This window comes from Microcebus murinus, chromosome 5 (genome assembly GCF_040939455.1).
Source record: "Microcebus murinus isolate Inina chromosome 5, M.murinus_Inina_mat1.0, whole genome shotgun sequence".
Classification (NCBI taxonomy): Eukaryota; Metazoa; Chordata; class Mammalia; order Primates; family Cheirogaleidae; genus Microcebus; species Microcebus murinus.
The window spans coordinates 3209004-3231726 of NC_134108.1; the positions used below are offsets into that span (position 1 = coordinate 3209004).

Sequence of the window (22723 nt, forward strand, 5' to 3'; positions counted from 1 at the left end):
TTTTAAAAAGTCCTTTGGCACTTAGTACAAGGCAATTTTTTATTTTTTAGTTGATCTTGAAGGAATCATTTCCAAAAGTGCATGTTCTGCAATAGATGTAGCTTTCCTTGAGGTATTAGACTATTCAGCCTTCTAAATGATTCTCTAACCAGTTTTTGAGTTATTAATACATGCTGAGTACTGTTCTAAACCTAAAATTAGTCAGACATGTTGGCCGGGCACAGTGGCTCATTCGTGCAATCCTAGCCCTCTGGGAGGCTGAGGCAGAAGGATCGCTTCAGATCAGGAGTTCAAGACCAACCTGAGCAAGAGTGAGACCCTGTGTCTACTAAAAACAGAAAAAATTAGCCAGGTGTGGTGGCGAGCGCCTGTAGTCCCAGCTACTCGGGAGGCTGAGGCAGGAGAATGGCTTGAGCCCAGGCGTTTGAGGTTGCCGTGAACTAGGCTGATGCCATGGTGCTCTAGCCCAGTCAACACAGGGAGACTCTGTCTCATAAAAACAAAAAGGGTGTTCTTCACGTATTAAATAAAATAAATTATAAAATAGCATAATACTGCAATCCCATAAAAAATTAGGCAGACATGTGTTTTAAAACCTGCTCCATCACTTGCACCATTTTGACCTTGGTCAAGATAGCTTGTGTTCTTGAGCCTCAGTTTCCTCAGTGGATGAATGAGAATAATACCAATTCCACAGGATTGTCATTAGGACAAAATGAGAAAACATAAATAAGATTGTAGTACAGTGCCGAATCCATAGTAGGTATTCACTCTTACCTCCTTTGTATTATACTCTATTTAGTCATGATATTTATATTTTGTGAATTATAATTACAGCCACTCTTATAAAATCACAATTCATTGTTACATATATAGCTGGTTTGTTATTTCTACAGGCTAAATTGGCTTTCATTGAAATTGTGACTTCCCTCATTTATTCACCAGAAGATAGCAAGAAAGAACTTACAGAGGGGCCTTTGATGTCTACCCTAAGATAAAACTTCAAAGTTTCCAGCAGAAATCAGTAGTTCTTACTGTGGCACATCTATGTTTTCCATGCACTGAAGTGCATTTGGGGCACATAGATAGAGTCATTTTTCTTATGTCTTTTCTGTCTAAATTCAAATCTTTTTTAGTAGGAACATAACACATAAAAAAAATATTTATTTTTTTCCCAGTTGGTTTCAAATCAAGGAAAGAGTTTGAAGAGAACTGTAGTCACATTTGCAAATCTCAGCATGAAAGAATTCTCTCTGGTGCTGTATACAGTAGTTTGCTCGGGCATGTCTTTAAGAAAGAATTTTAAATACTTCTTCCTAGGATTAGGTCAGAGATATAACTCTACTGAGAAAGAAAAGGGAAAAGATCAGTCCTTTACATTTTGGTGCTGTGGTTGCTGTAAACTAGAATAGCTCTGCAGGTATAAAAAGTCACATATCAAATTCTGTATTTTTGTAACAGCATATTTTTAATGTCTCAGTAAGTATCTTTAATCAGCTCAATTCTTAGGGCATACTAATATATTGATTTCTTCCTTCTTGTATCTTCTCATGTATTCCATTACTTATTTGCTTACTCAAATTCATCTCCAGTTACTTCTCTTTTGGGAGACCATGTACCTAGGTTTGTGAAATTATTTTTCCATGTCTCCAGGCTTTCACTGTTCTGGGTCAACTTTTTGTTTCCATTAGTTTTTTAGTGTTAAATTCCTGCAGTATGTCACTAATATAAATTTGGAAACTACAACTGTATACGGTACAGCTTGGTTTACATATTCTTAATGTGTGGAGCCTATTTATTTTCCACCCATAGCTCCAAATAGAGATAAGGGTCCTTTTTTCTTAATAGAGTTTTCACTTCTGTTGGAACCACAGCCAAGTCTCACCCTACCTGGGCCTTCCCTTCAAATCTCAGACCCTGTGGGCTCTGTTCTTTCTTCCATCAGCTGTAGCACTGTTGTGCACTGCTAAATAAATAGTTCAAGGTTTCTTCTTTTTATTGATATATAACAGTTGTACATATTTTGGGGGTACATGTGACATTTTGATACCTGTATGCAATGTGTAATGATAAATTCAGGTGATTGGGATATTCATAACTTCAAGCATTTATCTTTTGTGTTGGGAACCTTACAAATCTTCTCTTCTAGCTATTTGAAATATACAATAAATTATTGTTATCTGTAGTTTCTGTACTGTGCTATCTAATGCTAGAACATATTCCTTCTATCTAACTGTATTTTTATACCTCCCAACCAACATATATACACAATGGAGCATTATCACACATAAAAAAGAATGAAATCCTGCCAGCAACATGAACAGAGCTGGTGGTGGTTATGTTCAGTTAGATAAGCCAGGCACAGAAAAGACAAATATAGTATGTTTTCGCTAATACGGGGGAGCTGCAAAAGTGGATCTTGTGGAAGTAAGCAGTAGAATGAGGGCTACAAGTTTTCTCATTCAGTACTCCAATACCCACGTGGAGTTTGTGTTTTGAGTTTAGGGTTTATTTAGAGAACCAATTTAATTTTATTAATGTATTTAATGCTATTGACAGATATCATATTGAAAATACATTTTTTTAATAAATATTTTGTGTCAATTAGATTTTAAATGTAAATTAGATGGGGAAAGAGAACACGATTTATAATAGCAGGACAACCATCATTATATCTCAAACTTCCCAAAGTTAAACTACTTGCATGTATCTTGAAGACTACCTATACCAGATGATGTGCTGGTAAATGTTTAGCAGCCAGTTCTCTAAAAAAAGAAGAGCCCCAATTCCCATGTTTCCCAGTTTCTGTGGTGTATATATACTGTCAACATGGGCAATTTCCAGCTAGCCACATGATACACTGCATGTAGTGTTGGGAAGAGATAGGCATAACTCTCTCTTGCAAGACAGCACAGCACACCATCGCCACTCAAGAAGAGTTGAATCTCTTCTCGATTATCACCAAAATAGAGCAAAAGAACCCAGTGGAATGGCAGCACAGTGCTGATATCCATCTAAGATGAATACGTGGTAATAGGGAGGGTAATACTGAGGGCTTAGCAGTCACAGGCCAGTGTTGTTTTTGAGTTCTTTGCTTGTGTTATCCTGCCAAACACTCATGGCCTTCCAGGGGTTAGACACTACAGTGTCCTCAGTCTACAGGTGGAGGACCTGCAGTGCAGATAATTAAGTAATTTGCCTAAACATATGCAATTAGTAAATGGTGGAGAAGAGAGTCAACTCAAGTGGATAATACAAGACTCTAGGTTCTTAGGAGTTGCCTGACCCCTAAGTGACTCTAAAGTCTAGCTTATTGTGAACATTAATAATATTAGCGTGTCTCCTAAATATCACCATTTCTAAGTATAATGGGAATTATTGTGTAAATAGGGTCCAAGAAAAACATTCTAAATAATCACTAACTATTACTGTATGCCTAGAAATAGGAATACCATTTTATAAAATCTGAGTATATGTATTTTTACCATATGGTAAAAACATGCTGTTATACTTATGTTTCCAGGTTGTTTTTATTATTCTGTCTTTTGAAGACATAGGCCTTTCCTATATCCTAGTGCATAAGACTGATATTCCATCAAAATAAATGTCTGTTTTAGACCCTGAACAGTTGCTATAGTCTCCTCTAGTTGGACAGTGAGCCCAAGATTAATTGCTCAGTTGTTATAGGCAAATAATTTATGTACAATGAACTTAAAAACATAGCTTTCTACCTTTATTAGTAATTTGCAGTAGGATGAATAAGGCAAAATTATTTACTAATAATTCTAGATTATATTATTTTCTATTCATTTTAAAGATCATTTATCAAGTGGGAAGTAAATATCTACAATATTTGCCAAAACTTGTTATTTTTTGCAGTGACGTTAAAGTAATTAACTTTAGTGTTACTTATCTACACTAATTACAAAATAAAATAATAAATTAATAAAAATTTAAATTAAATTTTTATGTAATTATAGTATAGTCTATAGGAAGCAGGAAAAAAAGTATGATTGGGATGGATATCTGCATCATGTGGCCTGAAAAGACAAAGTTTTTCAGTTAGTATCTGTTTAGGCTTCTGTGTGCCTCCTAGACCTGGAGGGTCTAAACTAATTCCATCCCTCTGAATTGGCCCTAACCATCTCACACACCCCCGTCTTCCGTGATAGTCCCTGGACCTAGAGGGAGGATGCTTGAACATGGCGTTGGCAAATTCAGTAGTTTTAGGTTCTAGAGGTGTAAGGCAACCTTGCTATTTACTTATATTATAGATTTATAAATAAAAATAATGAATAGAAATAAAATTTATTCTAATTATAGGCCATAAGCTTTATTTAAAATGACAATGAAAGGAATATCTTCCTCATAGGAGTTTTGTGAGAATTACATGAAATAATGCATATAAAGCACTTAGCACACTGCCTGGCACTTAAGTGCTGAAGGGTATGAATGATTATAGCAGCAATGTCATTTTACTACCTCATGTACTTACTCTTACTAACAACTTTGCTATAGAATTGCCCTAAATTACAATTAATACCAAGTTACAGTAAATACTGAGTAAACCCTGTTGATTGTTTACCTTCCCACCAGAACCTACAGTGTCATCACTAAAGTGGAAAGCAAGTGACATTCCAGTGAGCTGTAGGGGGAAAATGTGAAAACTTCTACCTTGATATGTGCTTAGGTAAATGTTATGAAATAAACTACGTGTTCTTGGTTGCGAATACATGGGTAGAGCTTTCGCAGAGTTCCCGCGTTGGAGGGTGTGTCTTGTCCAGGACACAGAGTTTCCTCTTCAGAGGGGTCCTTCTGCAACTGGGAAGGTTGACGGCACTGCCCAGGCTAGCTTTCTCAACCTCATCCAAGCTCTTTCTCAACCATATAGGGAAAGGGGAGGATTATTTTATCAATTGGCCAAAACAATTCACAGTTATAAGGATGGCTTTGAAATGTACCTGCATTTGCATTTGTGCCACCCGCAGATTTACTGTTTGTGGTGAAGTACTTGGAACAGTTGTTGAGTTCAGGCTATTTGCATGTGCTTCGTTCACAAAAAGAAAAATATTCCAAATTTGCTAACCTTTTCTAATGACAAATGAAAGTCAATGTTCTGTTATTTAGAAGATATAGTCAAAGAAATAACATTTAACCTGAACCCTCAAGTTGCTAGTGGCATTAACATTGAGAAAATAATTGTTTTTCCAAAGAAATTCATGCTATCAGGAAAGCACATTGAAAACAGGTGTTGGCAAGTATTTTCATTTTCATGTTACTTTTTAGTTGAAATTTGTGTCATGAGTACAAGTTATCACATCACTATACTCTTAAAAAGACTGAGAGCAGAAACTTTTTAAATACTTTTACTGAAATTTATTGATAACACAAACATGTGCAGATGTTTAAAGTGTACAACTCAATACACATGCACACCCATGAAACCATCGCCACAATCTAGATACACCGTGACCTCCAGAAGTTTCCATGGGCCCGTTAATAATCCCTCCCTCCTGACCCTACCCAGTTTCACATGACAACTAATCTGTTGTCACTTTAAATGACTTTGAATTTCTATAATTATTTTATATAAATGGAATTATACAATCTGTATTATCTTTTATCTGGCTTTTTTTTTTCACTTAGTGTAATTATTCTGTGATTTATTGATGGTGTTGCATGTATGAACAGTTCATTCCTTTTTTACTTTGTTGTACGGATAGACCATAAACTGTTTATTCACCTCGTAGTGGACATCTGAGTGATTCCAGGTTTTGAGTATGACAGTGAGGCCGCGGTGCACGGTGGGTCTGTGCGTGAGCTCTGTGTGAGCAGAGCTTTCATCCTCCCTGGGAAAGGACTTACGCGTGCAATGGGGGGGGGGTCACGTGCTGGAGGTTTGTAACTGTTTCAGAAACTGCCAAACTGTTCCCAAAGTGGTGGCACTGTCACCTTCCACAGATCGTTATATGTGATCCAGTTCTTCCACATTTGCCACCTGTACATCACCTTTGATGAAGTGTCTTCTCAGATCTTTGCCCATTTTTATTGTGCTTGGCTGTTTTTATGTTACTGAACTGTTGTAGTTCTTTCTGTATCCTAGATACAGTTCATTTATTAGATAAATTACTTGCAAATATTTGCTCCCCGTCTTAGCTTTTATTTTCATTCTTGTAACAGTTTCTAAGTTTTTAATTCTGAAGAAGTCCAATTGATCATTTTTTCCATTTATTATCAATTTCCTTGTCAGTATTGTATTGAAGGAATATTTGCCTAACCAAAGGTCACAAAGACTTTCTCACTCTGCTTTTTTCTGGCAGGTTTATGATTTAAAGTTCTGTCTTTAGGTCTATGTCCATTTTGAGTAAATAATTCTACATGGTACAAAGTAAGGATCGAAGTTTACTTTTTGATTTTGCATTTGGATATTCAGGTGTCCTAGCACCATTTCTTGAGTAGACTATGCTTTCTGTATGGTCTTGCCTTTGCACTAGTGTTGAAAATCACTTTACCATATATGCGTGGATCTATTTCTATATTCCCTCTTCTGTACACTGTTCTCTTTGTTTCCCTTGATGCCAGTACCACACTACTTTACATATTGTAAATTTATAACAAGTATTGGATTCAGACAGTATACTTTCTCTACCTTCATTGTTTGTTTTCAGAGCTGTTTTGGGTATTCTAGGTCCTTTGAATTTCCATATGAATTTTAGAGTCAGCTTTTCATTTCTTGTAGAAAAGCCTGCTGGCATTTTGATTGGGTTAATATAACAGTAGTTCAGTTGCAAGGGTGATGTTGAAGTCTGTAACTGTAATTGTAGATTTTTCTGTTTTACTTGCAGTTCTCTCATTGTTTGCTTCATGTCTTTCAAAACTGTCTTATTAGGTATATGGCATTTGGGATTGTTATATCCTCTTGATGACCTGACTCCTTTTTCATTTGAAATGACTTTTCTTCATTCCTGGTAATAGTCTTTGCTCTGAAATCTACCAAATCTAACAAAGCCACTCTAACTTTCTTTTGACTGGTGTTGAATGGTAGGATTCTTATAAGAAGCATGTAGTTGGGTTGTGCTTTTTTATTCAATCTGACAATCTTTGGCTTTGAATCATGATGTTAGGACCACATTTTATGTTTAGGTGCAAAACCACTATTTTCTATTTGTTCCATCTGTTCTTTATTCCCCTTTCCCCCCTCTCTGCCTTTAAAATTTGAATGTTTTTTTATGAAGCAGATTTTAAATGATAAAAATCTTCTCCATGAAGTTTTCATTGAGTTTTGTCAGTTTTGAACCAGTTTTGACAATACATAAAAAATGCAACTGATTAGTTTGCAGTATCACCTAATGGACATCAGGAAAAAGAGAAATTTATCTGAATTTCAACCAAAAATATTAGGGGTTAGGAAACAAAAATGTGATGTGATATGTAATAATAGCCAATGATACCTTTATTCCATTTGGATCCACATATTTTTTGGAATATTTTTTTCACATAGTATAACTGAAAATCTAAGTACTGAAATAAATTAAATTGAACCAGACCTTACATCACTATCTTGCAAAGTATTAAAGAAAAAATTGATGATCAATAACCTATATTTAATTATAGGACTTTCGTTCAAAAATATATGATTTTTTAGTAAGAATAATAAGACCCTTGTTCAGTAAGTAAAATAAAATATTTACAAATATATACATTTTAGTTTTATATGGTTTTGTTTCTATTTTACTTTCTATTTTATAATATAAATAATACATTAATATAGTGCTTGTGCATATAACTACTAAAGGGGTAAACATTAATTGAGAGTTCATCTTCAATATTCTTTTATTAATAAGGTGTTTTGCAATCAAAGATCTTAGAAATCCCCTGGACTAGAGGACTTTGAGATCACCAAGAATTAAGCTAAATATTTTTAAAGATGAAATAAAGAAAATATCTTAACTGTTGACTCATTTAGTCTCATATTATAATGTAGACTGTGAATATAGTCTTATTTATAGATGGTGAGCTGTCCTATACTAGATGTTATTTTAAAATACATAATGTTAAGAAAACTACTCATTCTCACTAAAATACATGTTTTCACTATGAATTTGCTGTAGAGGGCTCCTAACTAATCTTATGTACTTAATAATTCACAAATGTAAATATTGACCCATTCCATGGACTCCACTACATGTTTTAATTTTGTCTTACATATAACCTTATAATTATTTATAAAACTGCATCTGCCCACAGATACAAATACACTTTTCAATTGAATAGGATGGTGAAATGTACCTATCCATTTTCCCATTAATGTGATCACCAATTTATATGCCCACTGAGGGCACAGTCTGTGATTGATGAACAAAAACTTGTGTTATATGTTTTAATTCATTGCTGTAAAACCAGTAAAACCCCAAGTTCATTCCTTTTAGAACAGAAAAAACATGCAGGTAAGACTAAACAAAGGCAAAGAAATGATGATATCTTCCCAAGTTGAGTTTGATGTGCAGGTGAAGTGTTATTATTTTTTGTTTTGTTTTTCAATTTATTTATTTTCTTTTGCTTTTTAATTTCAGAATATTATGGCCACACAAACATTTTGGCTACATATAATGCCTTTGATCGCCCAAGCCAGATCTGCGAGGGTGCCCATCCCCCATACTGTGTGCTCCACATCTATTAGTTTATCCACCCCGACTGTCCCCCTCCCACCTTCCTGGCTCCCAATGAATATTACTTCCATGTGAGCACCTTAGTGTTGCTCAGTTAGTGCCAATTTGATGGCCAGTATATGTGGTGCTTGTTTTTCCATTCTTTTGATGCTTCACTTCCAAGAATGGGCTTTAGCTCCACCCAGGATAGTATAAGAGGTGCTAGTTCACCATTGTTCTTTTTATGGCTGCTTAGTATTCAATAGTATACATAGACCACATTTTATTAATACACTCATGTACTGATGGGCACTTGGGTTGTTTCCACAACTTTGCAATTGTGAATTGTGCTGCTATAAACATTGGAGTGCAGATGTCTTTTTTATAGAATGTCTTTTTTTCCTTGGGTAGATGCCTAGTAGTGGGATTGCTGGATCAAATGGTATTTCTGTTTTCAGTTCTCTGCGATATATCCAAATTACTGAAGTGTAATTATTAATGATTTGGTTTTAACAGATTTAGAAGCACCTTAGATCTTATATCCTTTAAAATCATTAAAGGATATAAGGATCACTCATTCATTTTTTGATAATAAAATGAACATTTTTTTCAGAATTTTTATTATCAAAAATTTAGAAATATAGAACATAGTTAAGAAGACAAATACCAAGTAATCTCGCCACCCAGAGATAATGTCTGGTAAATAAGGCACTTGTTATAGAATTAAATAAGCCTTGTAAACAGAGATATAACTTTTTCATAAACGATTTGTCTTGTATCTTCAAAATCACACATGTGCATACCTTTAGTGCATATGTAAATATGGAGAATAATAAATCTATCCAGGTTTCAAGTATAGTATTGATTCTTTAATAACAAATTCTGTGCTTTAATGACAAAACTATATACATTTTTAAATGATTGTTTTTTTATGTTCCAATTTGCTCTCCAGATGTACCATAGAATTCGTCACTCAGAGTGCATTTACCGGGTCACCATGGAAAAGCTGTCGTATCACAGCATCTGTACTGCGGAGGAGTGGCAAGGGCTGATGCGCTTCACCCTCCCCGTGCGTCTCTGCAAAGAGATTGAATTGTGAGTATGTCACTTTGTCAGTTTCTTCAGGAACAGATTTTTGATTGAATTGAACTTAAAGTAAAACTAGTTATAGAATTAGAGTCACAATTCTTATACACATAGTCAATATGTAGTTGCCATTTTTCTCTTCAGAAGTGATTCCAAATCTTATGCTAGAACTTGGAAATAAACGCCAGATCTCATTTCCTTAGAAAACAAGCTCTGAACTCAATTTTGAAATGAATTAACTTAAATGTTAGCATTTCTCATTAGTCTGTTGTATACTTTATGCCATGTAATATTTAATATTCAAAATGATGATTAGTATATCTAAATGTTCTTATTTCCATATAAATTTAAATTTCCAAATTAAATTTAAAAATATAGTAACAATTAGTTTAACTTTCATGCTTTGTTTCCAATCCTGGGTTAATATATTTAAGTTACTAGTGGTAAGATCTGTGATAATTTGTGTGCCCCTTTTAATTGTAAGCCAACACCATGTAAATACATAGGAAATCTTCAGAGGTGACCCAGAGCTGATATTTGACTCACAATTAAAAATATAGTATATACTTTACCACAGTGTTTATTCCAGTTGAACGTTTGTAGCTAAATTAGCAAATGAAAAATAGGTTATAACTTTGGGTGTTTATATTACTGAAATTTTTATCTCAATTTAAATAGGAGAACAGTTTCAACCCTTAAATACTTTTGATAAGGTTTTTTCCCTTTATCTGTGAGTTGTATAATATGTGTATATATCTTTTTGTAGTTTTTTTATTGCTCTGATAACAAATGCAACTTCCTATTTTTACAGATTATTTAACAGAAAAGTAATTAGTGATTTATGTATTAGACTAAATTCCTGAGGGAATATGTGGAATGTCTTCCTGGAAGCTGCTCGGTACAGGGAGACATGGCTGGGCGGGCAGGAAAATGCTAGTTTAGCCCCAGGTGTTGTTTTAGTTTCTAGAGAGACAACAAGTTTAATGATTTTCTTTACTTACTATGTTTATTCTAATTACATTCAGTGAAAAACTGCCCTTTTTAAATTTCAGATTCCACTTTGACATTGGTCCTTTTGAAAACATGTGGCCTGGAATTTTTGTGTACATGATTCATCGGTCCTGTGGGACATCCTGGTATGAGTGACTAAGAAAAGTCCTTATAAAATATTGAATGATGGGACCTCTTCATCCTTCTGCCTCTATGCCTCACCACCTTGTTTATGATTACTTTTGAGTATGCTACATGTTACTTTTTTCCTAAGTGTTCAAATAGCAAAGGTCTAAGATTGTTGGACAGATCTCCAGCCTGTAGAGACCCCTGGTTGAGGCTGCTGGGCTCTCCGATAAGGTGACTGTAGGCTGGTCAAAAGCACACATCTAAGATGCTTTCGTAAAAACAGAGGTTGAAATTGCTTTCAGCTGTGTAATTGAATGAGACAGCAGTTACTACTGAACAGAATTACATACTTTAAAATTATGCTTAGACTACTACATGTAAATTTAGTATCAACGTTCAACTTAAATTATGTATCTATTAGAACAGGTGTAAAATAAACAAGTCTCCTAATTCAGAGTATGGTGCTTTGTCAGTAATTTGGTTATGGCGCTATTTCATTACAATCTTTCCCCACCCATTTTGGCCTGTTCTAGAGGCCTTTTATGATTTTATATTTGATTTTTTTACAGCTTAAACACACAAAGTTAAAATATGAGGAATATTTTGTTTTGCTCTGTTCTATTCATTTAGGCATGAAATGCCTTATAGAACCTATTAGTTTCTCTATAACTAAAGTATGGTTCTTGAATTCTGGGTCTTTTTATAAATTGCTGAGTGTGTCAGTGACTTTTTGTAAATTGGCATTCTAAAAGGATGCACACAGGACAACTAACCCCAGTTAATTCTTAGCATTTGAGAATTTGACCAGTTGAAACTCTTAAAATGCCATGCCTTATATTTCAAGGACATTTGACAATTTTCAGTGGAGGAAAATACAGTTTATACATTTTTAAAAGTTTTTATGAATTCTCAGTCTCCTAGGTATTTCAGAGAGCCCTGATTTATATTGATATGCTTTTGTTTTAAGCTACCTTAAATCTATTTTGAGAGCTGGTAAGGCCTTAAGCATAAATACATGTTAATATAAAGATATATAAAAATAAAATATAATGACAAAGTATATAACAATATATATATGTCGTATCATTCCATATAATTTGTCAGTATTTGGATATGGTCCCTTGCCACTTAACAACTTGAGTGCACAATAATATGTTGGATTCACTTTGAAAGGATATTTACCCATCCAGAATAGTCTCATGACCTACATATTTGCAGTTTGTGAATCCACATATGCTTTTTAGAAAGTATTAGCTCAAAGTACCATTGAGCAGGATGTTGCTGTGTTGTCTTTTGAGCACTGTGGAGTATAAGAAATGTTTGTAAATCTAAGGAGGATCGTGGAGTTTAGAGATGGGTTACTGTGTGTTAATTCTGGTATTTTATTCTTGGCAAGACAGTTACTATATCAAAACAAAAACTGTAAAAGAACTCTTGTGTCCTTCTGGCTAGAAAAACAGAAGGGAAATGGTGAGTTTCCAGTGCTTGTAGATTTAGTCAGTGTGGAAATCTTCACAGTCGTAAGTGTGTAAGGGTACAGACATCTGTGTATCTAAACTATGGGGCTCTCCTACAATACAGTGAATGTCTACTGGGTTTGGTCATAACTGTTTCTTTTCCACACAGCTTTGACCTTGAAAAGTTGTGTCGTTTTATCATGTCTGTGAAGAAGAACTATCGCCGAGTTCCATATCACAACTGGAAACATGCGGTCACTGTGGCACACTGCATGTATGCCATACTCCAGACCAATCATACCCTCTTCACAGACCTGGAGGTGGGTATGCACACTTTGTCACCTGTTTCACGTAGCCTCAGTGGATTTAATAATCTGTGTCCAGAGCACATTAATGACATGGATTTGTGACATGTTTTTCCAGGACAAATTTTGGCTCAGTAAATCAATAGAGGCACATTTTAGATTCCTATACCCAAGCATTTAGCATATTGTTTTGTATAAGAACTATAGATACATATATTTTAACTTCACCAAAATATACCCCACGGAAACACTAATTTTTGTAGTCTTTCTTCCCAGTTAAAGCTTACGTATTCTGAATGGATATAAACAGTGAATTTTCTCATTGCTCATATGCCCTGGATAATATAGATACCTCCTGCAGATTTGAGAACCCAGAGCATTAAGTCCAATTAAGATATAAATAATTTTGAAATGGGGGATCTGAGGTGTTTAATTGATTTACCTGACTTTACATATCCAGAGTTGGTGATATACCCAAAGCTTTCAAAATTTCAGAATTAGAGGGTCCATTTACCTACGATAGTGGAATGTCCTCACTGGAGAGCCCAGCCAGGGCTTAGTGACAGGGAATTTCCTGGCCCCAAATGATGCAGAGTGCACGTCTGGACAGTCCTGACCTTGATGTATGTCCTTCTGACCATGCTGGTCCCAGTGGTGCCTACTCACAACCTAGATATGGTGTCCTCTTTTCTCTCTCCACTGTGGAACTGGTATCATCCTTTAGGTGTACTTCTCTCAAAGTCACATCTTTAAACTAGAACCCAGCACTCCTAAAGGTCTATCCTATTCATTTTCCATCCTTTCACACCATATTCACAATCTGAGCAGAAAACCTGGAAGGTGCATTCTAGGAAAAACAAAAAATTTAAAGAAAGAGTCAGATGTGTTCCTGTGTTTTTGTTTTTTTAAATAATGTTTAGTTGAAGTGGAATCTAATCTAATAAATAATTTATTATTTATCACTTCCCCCAAAATCCAGATAAAATCTATTCTTTTTTCACATAAGTTTGTCTAAACAATTTTCTATTCCATTGAACCCTATATTTTTGAGACTTTGAACATTCATTCCTTTTAAGAAAGCAATTAATTTCATTGTCTCTTTTGCCATAAGATAGCCTGTGAGTTTAAGAACTATAGAAATTATACTTTAAAATAGTATTTCAATTTGTTAATATATCCAAAAACTGGAAATTTTAAAGATAAATTAGAAAAACTTTGTTGATACATATTGACTATCATATAAGTTTCTAATTCATTTCTGGAATTATTATCATGACATTTTTCAAAAAACCCAGGTCTTCTGGCTAAAAATAATCCCCAAATAACAAATGTAAATATTTTAAATATATGCTATTGAATAGAACTGTTGTAAATGATCATTTATCTGGTTAAAGAGAAATGTTTAATAAGGGTAATTCTTCACTTTATAATTTTCAGATGTATGATTCTGGCACACTTTTAAAAAAACTATTGAAAGTTATGTTAATTAAAAACAGCTAAAAAAATTGGAAAGATGAAGATAACAGCTTTTGTATATATTGTACAAGATTTTAAAACCTTGAAATTTCTTACTGGATGTATCATGTTGACACAGCAGGCTAAAGTATGGGAACAACCCCCAAATAAAATGATACTAAAAACATAGCTAATTTCAGTTACCGGACGACTACCACATGCATAAGATTGGTAACAGGATACTTCATCAGCTTAGGTACCTGCTGGTAACCAGTGAGATGATTCCCTTCCAGTAAGGTGGCAGGGGAAACCAGTTCTGCAGTGTCAGCATCAAGAAGGAGCAGGGCATGTAGATGAAAACACACTCGCCAGAACCTCTGCTGATTGCCATGGCAGAGCCCTGCCTGTCTGCGTCTGCCCTGAGCAGCCTCTGCCTCCCACACCACCACGCCCAAGCCCACCCTTCACGTCATCATATCCCTTGCCTCCCACCTCTTTGAGAATGCTGCCTAGAGGTTCTGCCCCTCTCCTCCACTGTCCTGCCCCCACCTGTCTTCACTGGATCACCCGGTCCACATGTCAGCATGCTCTTACTACTTCTGTCTTCAAATATTGTCGTGATGTCAGCTTCACTCAGCTACTTCCCCATGTCTGAGCTCTTCTTTAGAGCGAACCCTATGTGAGGGCTGCTGCCTTGGCTCTCAAATCCTGTCCTCCATCTTTCTGAAAACAACTCTGACCAGCCTTCTGCCTTGGATACCCCAGAAAACGCTCTGGTCAGGTCACTGGCGACTGAACCTTGTAGGATCTGAGCACCAGCCCTCAGCGTTTTTCCTCAGTGCCCTCGCTTGTTCCTACGACACCAGAACTCTTTGTCTGGACTGGCTGCTCCTCCATTGTTGTGGAGTTTTTGTTGCGGATTCTTTCTCTTTCCTCAGACTTCCTACTGTTGGAGTACTTGGGAGCTCAGAGGTTGACCTTGGTGAGGTCAGCCAGTCGTATGGCTCTAAATGCCACGTGTACAGTGACGGTTTCACTTCTCCAACCAAAGAGCTTTAGACTTACATAGCCAACGGTCATCTCAAAATCCCCCTTGACAAATCCTCACTTGACTGTCAAGTAGACACCTCACCTCAATCCAGCCCTGAACTCTAGACCTGTCTCCTCAAACCTGCTCCACCTGCACTTTCCCATCCCATCTGATGCCAATCATTACAGTTGCTAAGGCAAAAACCCTCAAGGTCACACTAGACCCCCCTCTTCCCCTCCTTTCTTTGCACACCCAGACAGAAAATCCTGTTGGTTCTGCTTGCAGAATGCTTCAGACTATAATCACATCTTATAAGCTTGTATTTTAATTATCCTGGTCTAAACTTCTATTATATTTTGCCTCAATTACTGCAAAAGCCTGTTCACTGGTCTCCCTTACCCTCCTGGGGTCTATTTTCACTACAGTTGCCAGAATGATCTCTTAAAAATGTGAGTTATATAATGACATTGTTCTGCTGTAAGCCCTGTGACAGTTCCCTCAGTGACTGAGAAAATGAGGCCTAAACAGCTACAGCTCCCCTGCCCCCGCCCCGCCCCCTGACTCTCAGGGTGTGCTCACCTCCCTTTGCGCTGTCCTGCTCCCCTGCCCCGTTCTCCCAGACTCCTGCTCGCCTCTCTCCCTCTCCCTCTCTCTCACGTCTGTGCTCACCCCTGGCCTCTTCGAGGGCCTGCCTCCCTCTAATTCCCTGTGGCCTGTTCTGCTTTTTCTTTCATCTCTATGTAATGTGCCATTTTTACATGCTATATGATTTGCCTGTTATATTCATTGTTTGTAATAACAATAGCATTGTTAGAATTTAAATTGAATAGATTTCTTAATGAAAGAGAGTTGAAACTGACCTTTTCTTGTGCAGATTTGCTTTATCTTTAACTCTTTCAAGCATTTGCCTTATACCTTTAATTCAATACCTCCTGCTCCTTTTCCTAGAGTTGACAGGGTCCCTCCAAAATAATTTGACTGTTAATGTCATCAGCAGAGAAACAAAGGGATTAAAAAGAAGTTAGATTATGTGGAATTTCAAAGATTCCTAAGGGTGTTTACTATATTAATGGCAGAAATTAATGTGATATGAATGTAAGCTATAAGTCCCCTCATATCCCACTTCTTTGTTGTGAACATCTCTGCTTTGTGTTATTTTTTTTAAGCGCAAAGGACTGCTAATCGCCTGTCTGTGTCATGACCTGGACCACAGGGGCTTCAGCAACAGCTACCTGCAGAAGTTCGACCACCCGCTGGCGGCGCTCTACTCCACCTCCACCATGGAGCAGCACCACTTCTCCCAGACCGTGTCCATCCTGCAGGTGAGAGGGCGCCCTCCCTGCTTTGCTGCGAGGCTTGTCTAGCAGATAGCAGCGCCTTACAAGTGGAAGGGGAATATTGTTATGACTTCCTTTAGAACATCGACATCTTATTGTAGAACTTTGAGATGTATAGTCGTAATTAATTATTTTTTTGGATAAAGAATCCTGTTCAAAGATTTTGAACATACGTGTTTGCAGTCACATTTGTTTTTTAGTTATTATGTCAATAAGCACATGATACCTAAAGCAAAATTTATTTTATGCAGTTTAAATCAATGATGTAGAGTGGCATATTATTGACCCAGAATGTATTGAATAGTAAATCCTAAAGTTAGGTAAATTTAAGGTTTTAAGTGCATTAAATCCCTCTTATCTTTTTATTTTATTTTTTACTTTATTGCTTTTAAGATGTTCTTGATGATTGATCTAGATGACTGCAGATATCACTTCTATATAAGATATATATTATCCTTCTTTCTTAAACCTTTTTCCTCAACTCACCTTAATCAGGTTGCTATCCCATCATGATGGTTTGATTCCTATCAGACAATTTCTTACAATATCGTCTGTGTTTGGGATGAGAACAGTGGACCCTATCTTTTTCTCCAATTGTGTTGGAGAAAAAGTAAGGAAGAGAAATCCTTTCTAGCTCTTCCAATGATGTATCTAAGGGAAGGGCTTTGAGTGTTCAGAGCTGCATAGGGAAGCGCTGGTAGTGACCCTTCCAGTAACTGCTGCAGGCAAGTCACGGAACAGAAAGGTTTTTGCCACGTGCTGCAGTTTTTCTTTCTTATGTTGGCCATGCCTCCTCTAAACACCCAGAGTTTTTTTTTTCTCCCCTCACCTGCCCAAAGGCTTCTCCTCGTGTCTCCTTATATGGCCTAACTGCCAAAGTGGTTGGTGGGACTTACCTGTGCAGGTCCCATTTGCTCAGGCCTGGGAAGGTGCATGACCAACTCCCTCGGTTGTGGGTGGTGTTTGGATTCCCTGCTGGGTCCTAGTGAATGGTGTTGTAGATATGGAGCTATCTTAGTCATTCTCAAGCCTGTAGGTCGCTTAATGTTGTGCTTGCTCATGTAGCTAGTTCTGTCCTTACAGCAGTGTGTGATCACCATTTCTCATGTTCTCTCGACACCAATCCTTTCTGTTTTTAAATGACACATGTTTAGGTGGATAGGTACATAAATGTATATATACAAGCGTACACAGAAATTTAAATAGGATATAAGATTTCTATATATTTGTGTGTATATATATACACACATATATATATATACAAATATATATACACACACACATATATATATACACACACACATATTTAAAACATGCTTTTTTGTAAATAGGTGAACATTCTGGAAGTTTATGATATTTTATATCTATTTTGACCTCCCTCTTCATTTGAGGCTATTTATTTGCTTAATAAGAAGAACAAATGCCAGAAGTGACTTCAGGTTGCCTTCATTTAGAAATAATTAGGATTCACTGAATTATCATCTCATGTCCTAAATGAAGTCTTGCATTTGACTGTGACATTTCTAGAAGTTTACTCACAAATGAATTTTAAATGGCTTTTATGAAGTTTCTTTAGAAAACCTACTTTAAGTATAATAGAATTAGTTTTCAAGTAGGCCAGAACTGTGAAGCATATTGCTACCTGGTGCAATAAAACATGAACCATGCGATACAGCAGTTGTAGCAAAGAGATGGGAGCAGGGGATCCAGGTTCACCTAAGCTCCTGGAAGGTCTGTCTCCATTGCTGCTGTCAGAAGTAGAGGTTCAGGGTGGTTTGGCTCTGTTTTGGCAAAACCTCAGCAATGTGGGGATTGCACATTACATAAGGTGGTTTTCCTAAAGTGATCAGAACATAGCAGTAGGAACTCATGGCAATGAATTAAGGTCAGACAGGTGAGCTGTTGGCATTCAAAAAGTTGTTGGAGAATAGATTCCAAGTATTAGAGATGGAATTTCAGTCATTGGTGAGGTGGGAATAAGGACAGATTTGTTATCCTGTTTAGAGAAGAAAAGGTGCTAACACATTTCAAGAACAGGAAGCTGGGAAGAAGAACTGGGCATTGCTGCCAATTCAGATGAAGTGCACCACCAGTTTAAAAACCAGTTGGTATACTGGATTGACCAAAAATCTCCTCATGTGAACTATGACAGGGAGAAATGTACTGGGGCCGTAAACAGCCCAGTCTACATAGGCAGGAGTATTCAGGAAATGGTTCTTTCCTTTTCTGAAAATGTCTACACTCTTGGCTGATTTTGCATTTATGTTCAGGATACTTCTTTGAGTGCTTTTCTCAGGTTCATCTAACTGTCCCTTTAAGTTCAATGCAATAACAAGCGTATTTATTGAGCACCTTCTATTTTCCAACACCTGTTTTAGGCATTGGGACTGTAGTGATAAACAAAGCAAACACAAATCACTGCTCTTCTGGAGCTCACAGGGTCTAGAACTTCAGTCCCCAACCTTAGGGCCATGGCCCGTTAGGAACCAGGCCGCACAGCAGGAGGTGAGTGGCCAGTGGGTGAGGGAAGCTTCACTGTATTTACAGCTTTGTCTACCCACCCGCTCCACCCTCCATGCCACCAGTCCTTGGAAAAATTATCTTCCAGGAAACTGGTTCCTGGTGCCAAAAAGGTGGGGACCCCTGGTCTAGAACAAGGAAGGTTTGTGTCCCTGGTGTTCTGCCCTCCAGGTGTTCTTCTCACTGCCCCTGTGGCACACCTGTGGTCCTGACACTAATCATTGAAGGCACGGAGGCCTGTGCTGATTTATCCTTGTGCTCAATAAGACGTATATTTCTTACCCTTGCACTCAATGTTCTGTAAGGCCAAAATTGTGCTTATTATTTTTCCTTAGATACTTTCTCATTTCATATCTCTGGTGGTGGCAGCCTCGTTCACCCAAGCATGCAGTTAGTGATGCAGAGTCATCATTTTCCCTTTAGCCTTGTCTCCCCTTCCCTTCACACAGTCACCAAGTCCTGCCTGTTGTGTGTTTTGTCAATAGACACCTCCAGACTTGACCAAAGTGGTACCTTTGGGTAACAGTAAAACTTCCCACTTCCAGTCATGCACATGACATAGACACTCTATAGTTACATGACACGAACACCACTGATGCCTCCACTTGACTAAGAAGACTTTGGCTGTTGCTTTCTCGGTCCCTGCAGATATTCTTTATCTCTGTTGCTGCACAGATGGTTGCGGGTCTGGAACTATCCCATCTCCGGCAGTGTAGCCAGATGAAAGATAAGCAAGTCAGTGTACACTAGTTAGGCAGAGTTCCCACCCAGGCACCTCACAGCTGTGTGGACGGGGGCTGCATGCCATAGTTTGTTAACCGAGTGCCAACTTCTAGTGTGGCTGCCAGTATTGCCTACTGGGTCACCTGGGTAATCAAAGAGTTCTCCTGGCTCACACAGTGACAGCAACGAGCAGAGACTAACAGAATATGTTGTAAAAGCTGACCGTCAGTCCAATACACTCATGGTACAGAAAAGCAGGAAATGTGTATCTGGCCACAGCTTGCCCTGGCTTCAGTCACAGTGGGAAGGATGCAGTGGGCAGGCCCTTGCTGAGTGGGCAATGGGAAGAGGCTAAGTCATGAATAAAGTAATGAAAAATATGAGAGCATCAGAGAAAGGATAAATCTGCATTCTCATCTTTTGCCGAGCGGCCTGTTACCTCTTCATTTTGGGCATCGGGACTGTGTTCCTGGTGACGAGGGCCTGTCGCCTCACATCGGCTGTGACAGACATTCAGGAGCGAGGACGCTCCTACTCGGTGTCTACAGGAAATGGAACGCTGGCCCCTCAGGCCACTGCAGCCCCCTGAGTGTCACACTCCTTCCCTGCGGGATGCCCCGTTCTAGCTTCTTCTGTATTTTGTCTGTTTTACTGCCTTCCCCTCACCTGTCACTGCTTCTCCAAGCATGTGTCTCCAAAATCCATCCATACATATTCCGGGGCACGTTATTCTCCTGTTTACACGTGGTCGGTGGCTTTCCATGGCCTCAGGGATAATTTTCTACTTTCTTAACTGATACATACAAATCTTTTACAAATGGCCCCTGCCTATCTCAAGACTACAGTGTCTGCTACACTTTTACAGTTCCAGCGTATTTTTAACTCTGTCACTATCTGGATTCCCTCTACGTGTGATTTCCTCACCCCTTTCTGTGGCCAGCTGCCCCTTATCTTTCAGGCTCAGCTCAGGCATTGCTCCTCCAGCAAAACCATTTTGTGGCGTCCCCACACAGCTGTGGCGTGGCACTGTTCCCCTGTTACGTGCCCATGTGTACCTCAAGCATATATACATCCTACTTTTTAAAAAAATCGTATTGAAAGTTTCTGTTTGTGAGCTTAACTTTCCACCTTCCACCTCCTTTGAGCATATATACATTTTGGTGTTATTCCACTTGCCTTCAAGTATGTGTACCTCTTAGTTTTTGTTGTTTTTTCTTTTAAGTCATATTGAAATTTTCTGTTTGTGAGTTTAACTTCCACCTCCTCTGCTTTATAAGCCAGTGAAGAGAGTCAGTGCCCTGTTCACCTTGGCAACCGCCGGCCAACCTGGCACCGCGGTGAGGCGTGAAGGCAGATGCAGCAGGAGATAATGCAGAGCGGGCAGGGCCACGTGAGCACAGCCTGAAGACCGGAAACTGGGGTTTTGTTCCGGGGAAAGTTAGCTGCTCTGTCTCCTTGAGAAATAGAGCATAGGGGCTGAGATGGAAGCAGGTAGAATGCCTCAAATATGGAGAATATTTGGTGTGAACAGTGACATTCAAGAAAGTAGGTAGCCTTTGTTTTCTTGCCTAAAACTTACTAACTTATAAAATTAATTTATTCTTTTTTTCCTAATGAGAGATTAATATTAATGATAATTTTGAATATTGAAGCTGTCCTTTATCTGCCTTTTGCCTTCTGTTAATACCCTATGCTAAATACTCAAAAGTCAATAACATTTTAGAAAACAGACCAATTAGGAATGATTATTCTCATTAAGAAAATTTTCTTAATTTTGACTCCAAAATCTGTATTCTTAATTACAATACTAAAATGCTTCCTGGTATGTGGTTTGAGGTCACAGGTGAATAAATTTCAACATAAGTATTACATATTTGTGTCTTCTAAAGGCATTGTTATCACGGATGTTGATGCAATTGTTTGCATTGTTTACTTTTTTCATCCCAAAGTGCCTGAATGGTTCAGCCCATACCTGTGGCTTCCTGTAGTCGTGATTTACAACCCTGACAGGGCAGCTTGCTGGGAGCTAGGCCTGGCTTGGTTGGCGTGCAGGCCCTTCCACAAGAAATCTCCTTTATAGAGCTAAGGAGCATAGAGCTTCTAAGGGATTTGTTTATGATTAATAATACTATTTTTAAAACTTGCTAAGGAAAGATGGATTAGTCTGTCTTCCTGCCTTGGTTCTGACCTACCTCTAATCCATGCTGTTGCCAGAGTAATCACTATCAAACACAAACCTCCTCATATTACCACTTCACTTAAAATTATGAATGGCTCCTAATTACCTTCAAGATAATGTTTAACTTCTATAATAAAGTTTAAACTTAATTTAGTTTAACTTAATAAAGTTAAACTTAATAAAGTTTAACTTTAATTCTCACCATTTCCCTATTCAATTTACTTCGGCTGGATGGACATTTTTGTAGTTTCCACCAAACAGCATGATTTCTGTGGTCTCAGCCGCTCTGTGTCACATGCTGCTGCTTCTGCTTGTCCTTCAAGGTCCATTCCTCACCCAAGAAAATCCTCTCAAGTTCTTCTGTCGTCTTTATTTAACTCAGTCTTACAGGCCATTTCACTTTATTTTAATTGGGTATTCATATGCTTCCCCTAAACTGCGAACTCCTTGAAAAATAAACTTAAGTTGTTTAGGACCTTAGATATAGCAAGTGCCAAATTAGGAATGTAGTTGTATACAAGCGGAGCACTGCAAACTGAATGTCTGTGAAATAAATGAAGACGTGTGGCATGATCTTCATTTGTGATAGAAAGATAGCTGTGGCAAAAGGCAGAACAGTGGACAGAATACCAGATCCCTGGGAATCCTCATCATCACGGGCTGGAGGGTCTTAAAGACCATTCGCTCAAGTAAGTCCTTGGATCATCTTTCAGCACCAGAGGCAATTTCAGCATTGTTTACACTCTCTAATGCCAGATCTCAGCTGCAGCACTTACAAACAGAGCTCACTCGCCTGGGCCCTCACAGAGATACGAAGTATGTGCTATTCACCCACTTTAGGGTTTTGGAAACATTCCCAGGTAT

At 37.8% G+C, this 22723-nt stretch overlaps 1 protein-coding gene across 4 annotated transcripts in view; it reads left to right on the forward strand.

Moving 5' to 3' along the window:
* PDE10A (phosphodiesterase 10A) overlaps positions 1-22723 on the forward strand; it is a 546467-nt gene that overhangs the window by 465171 nt on the left and 58573 nt on the right. For all 4 annotated transcript variants that reach the window (XM_012776792.3, XM_012776797.3, XM_012776793.3 and 1 more), the window contains 4 exons: positions 9601-9743; positions 10787-10870; positions 12480-12630; positions 16267-16422. In XM_012776792.3, coding sequence (XP_012632246.1) covers positions 9601-9743; positions 10787-10870; positions 12480-12630; positions 16267-16422 — 534 coding nt within the window. The remainder of the gene's footprint in view (positions 1-9600; positions 9744-10786; positions 10871-12479; positions 12631-16266; positions 16423-22723) is intronic.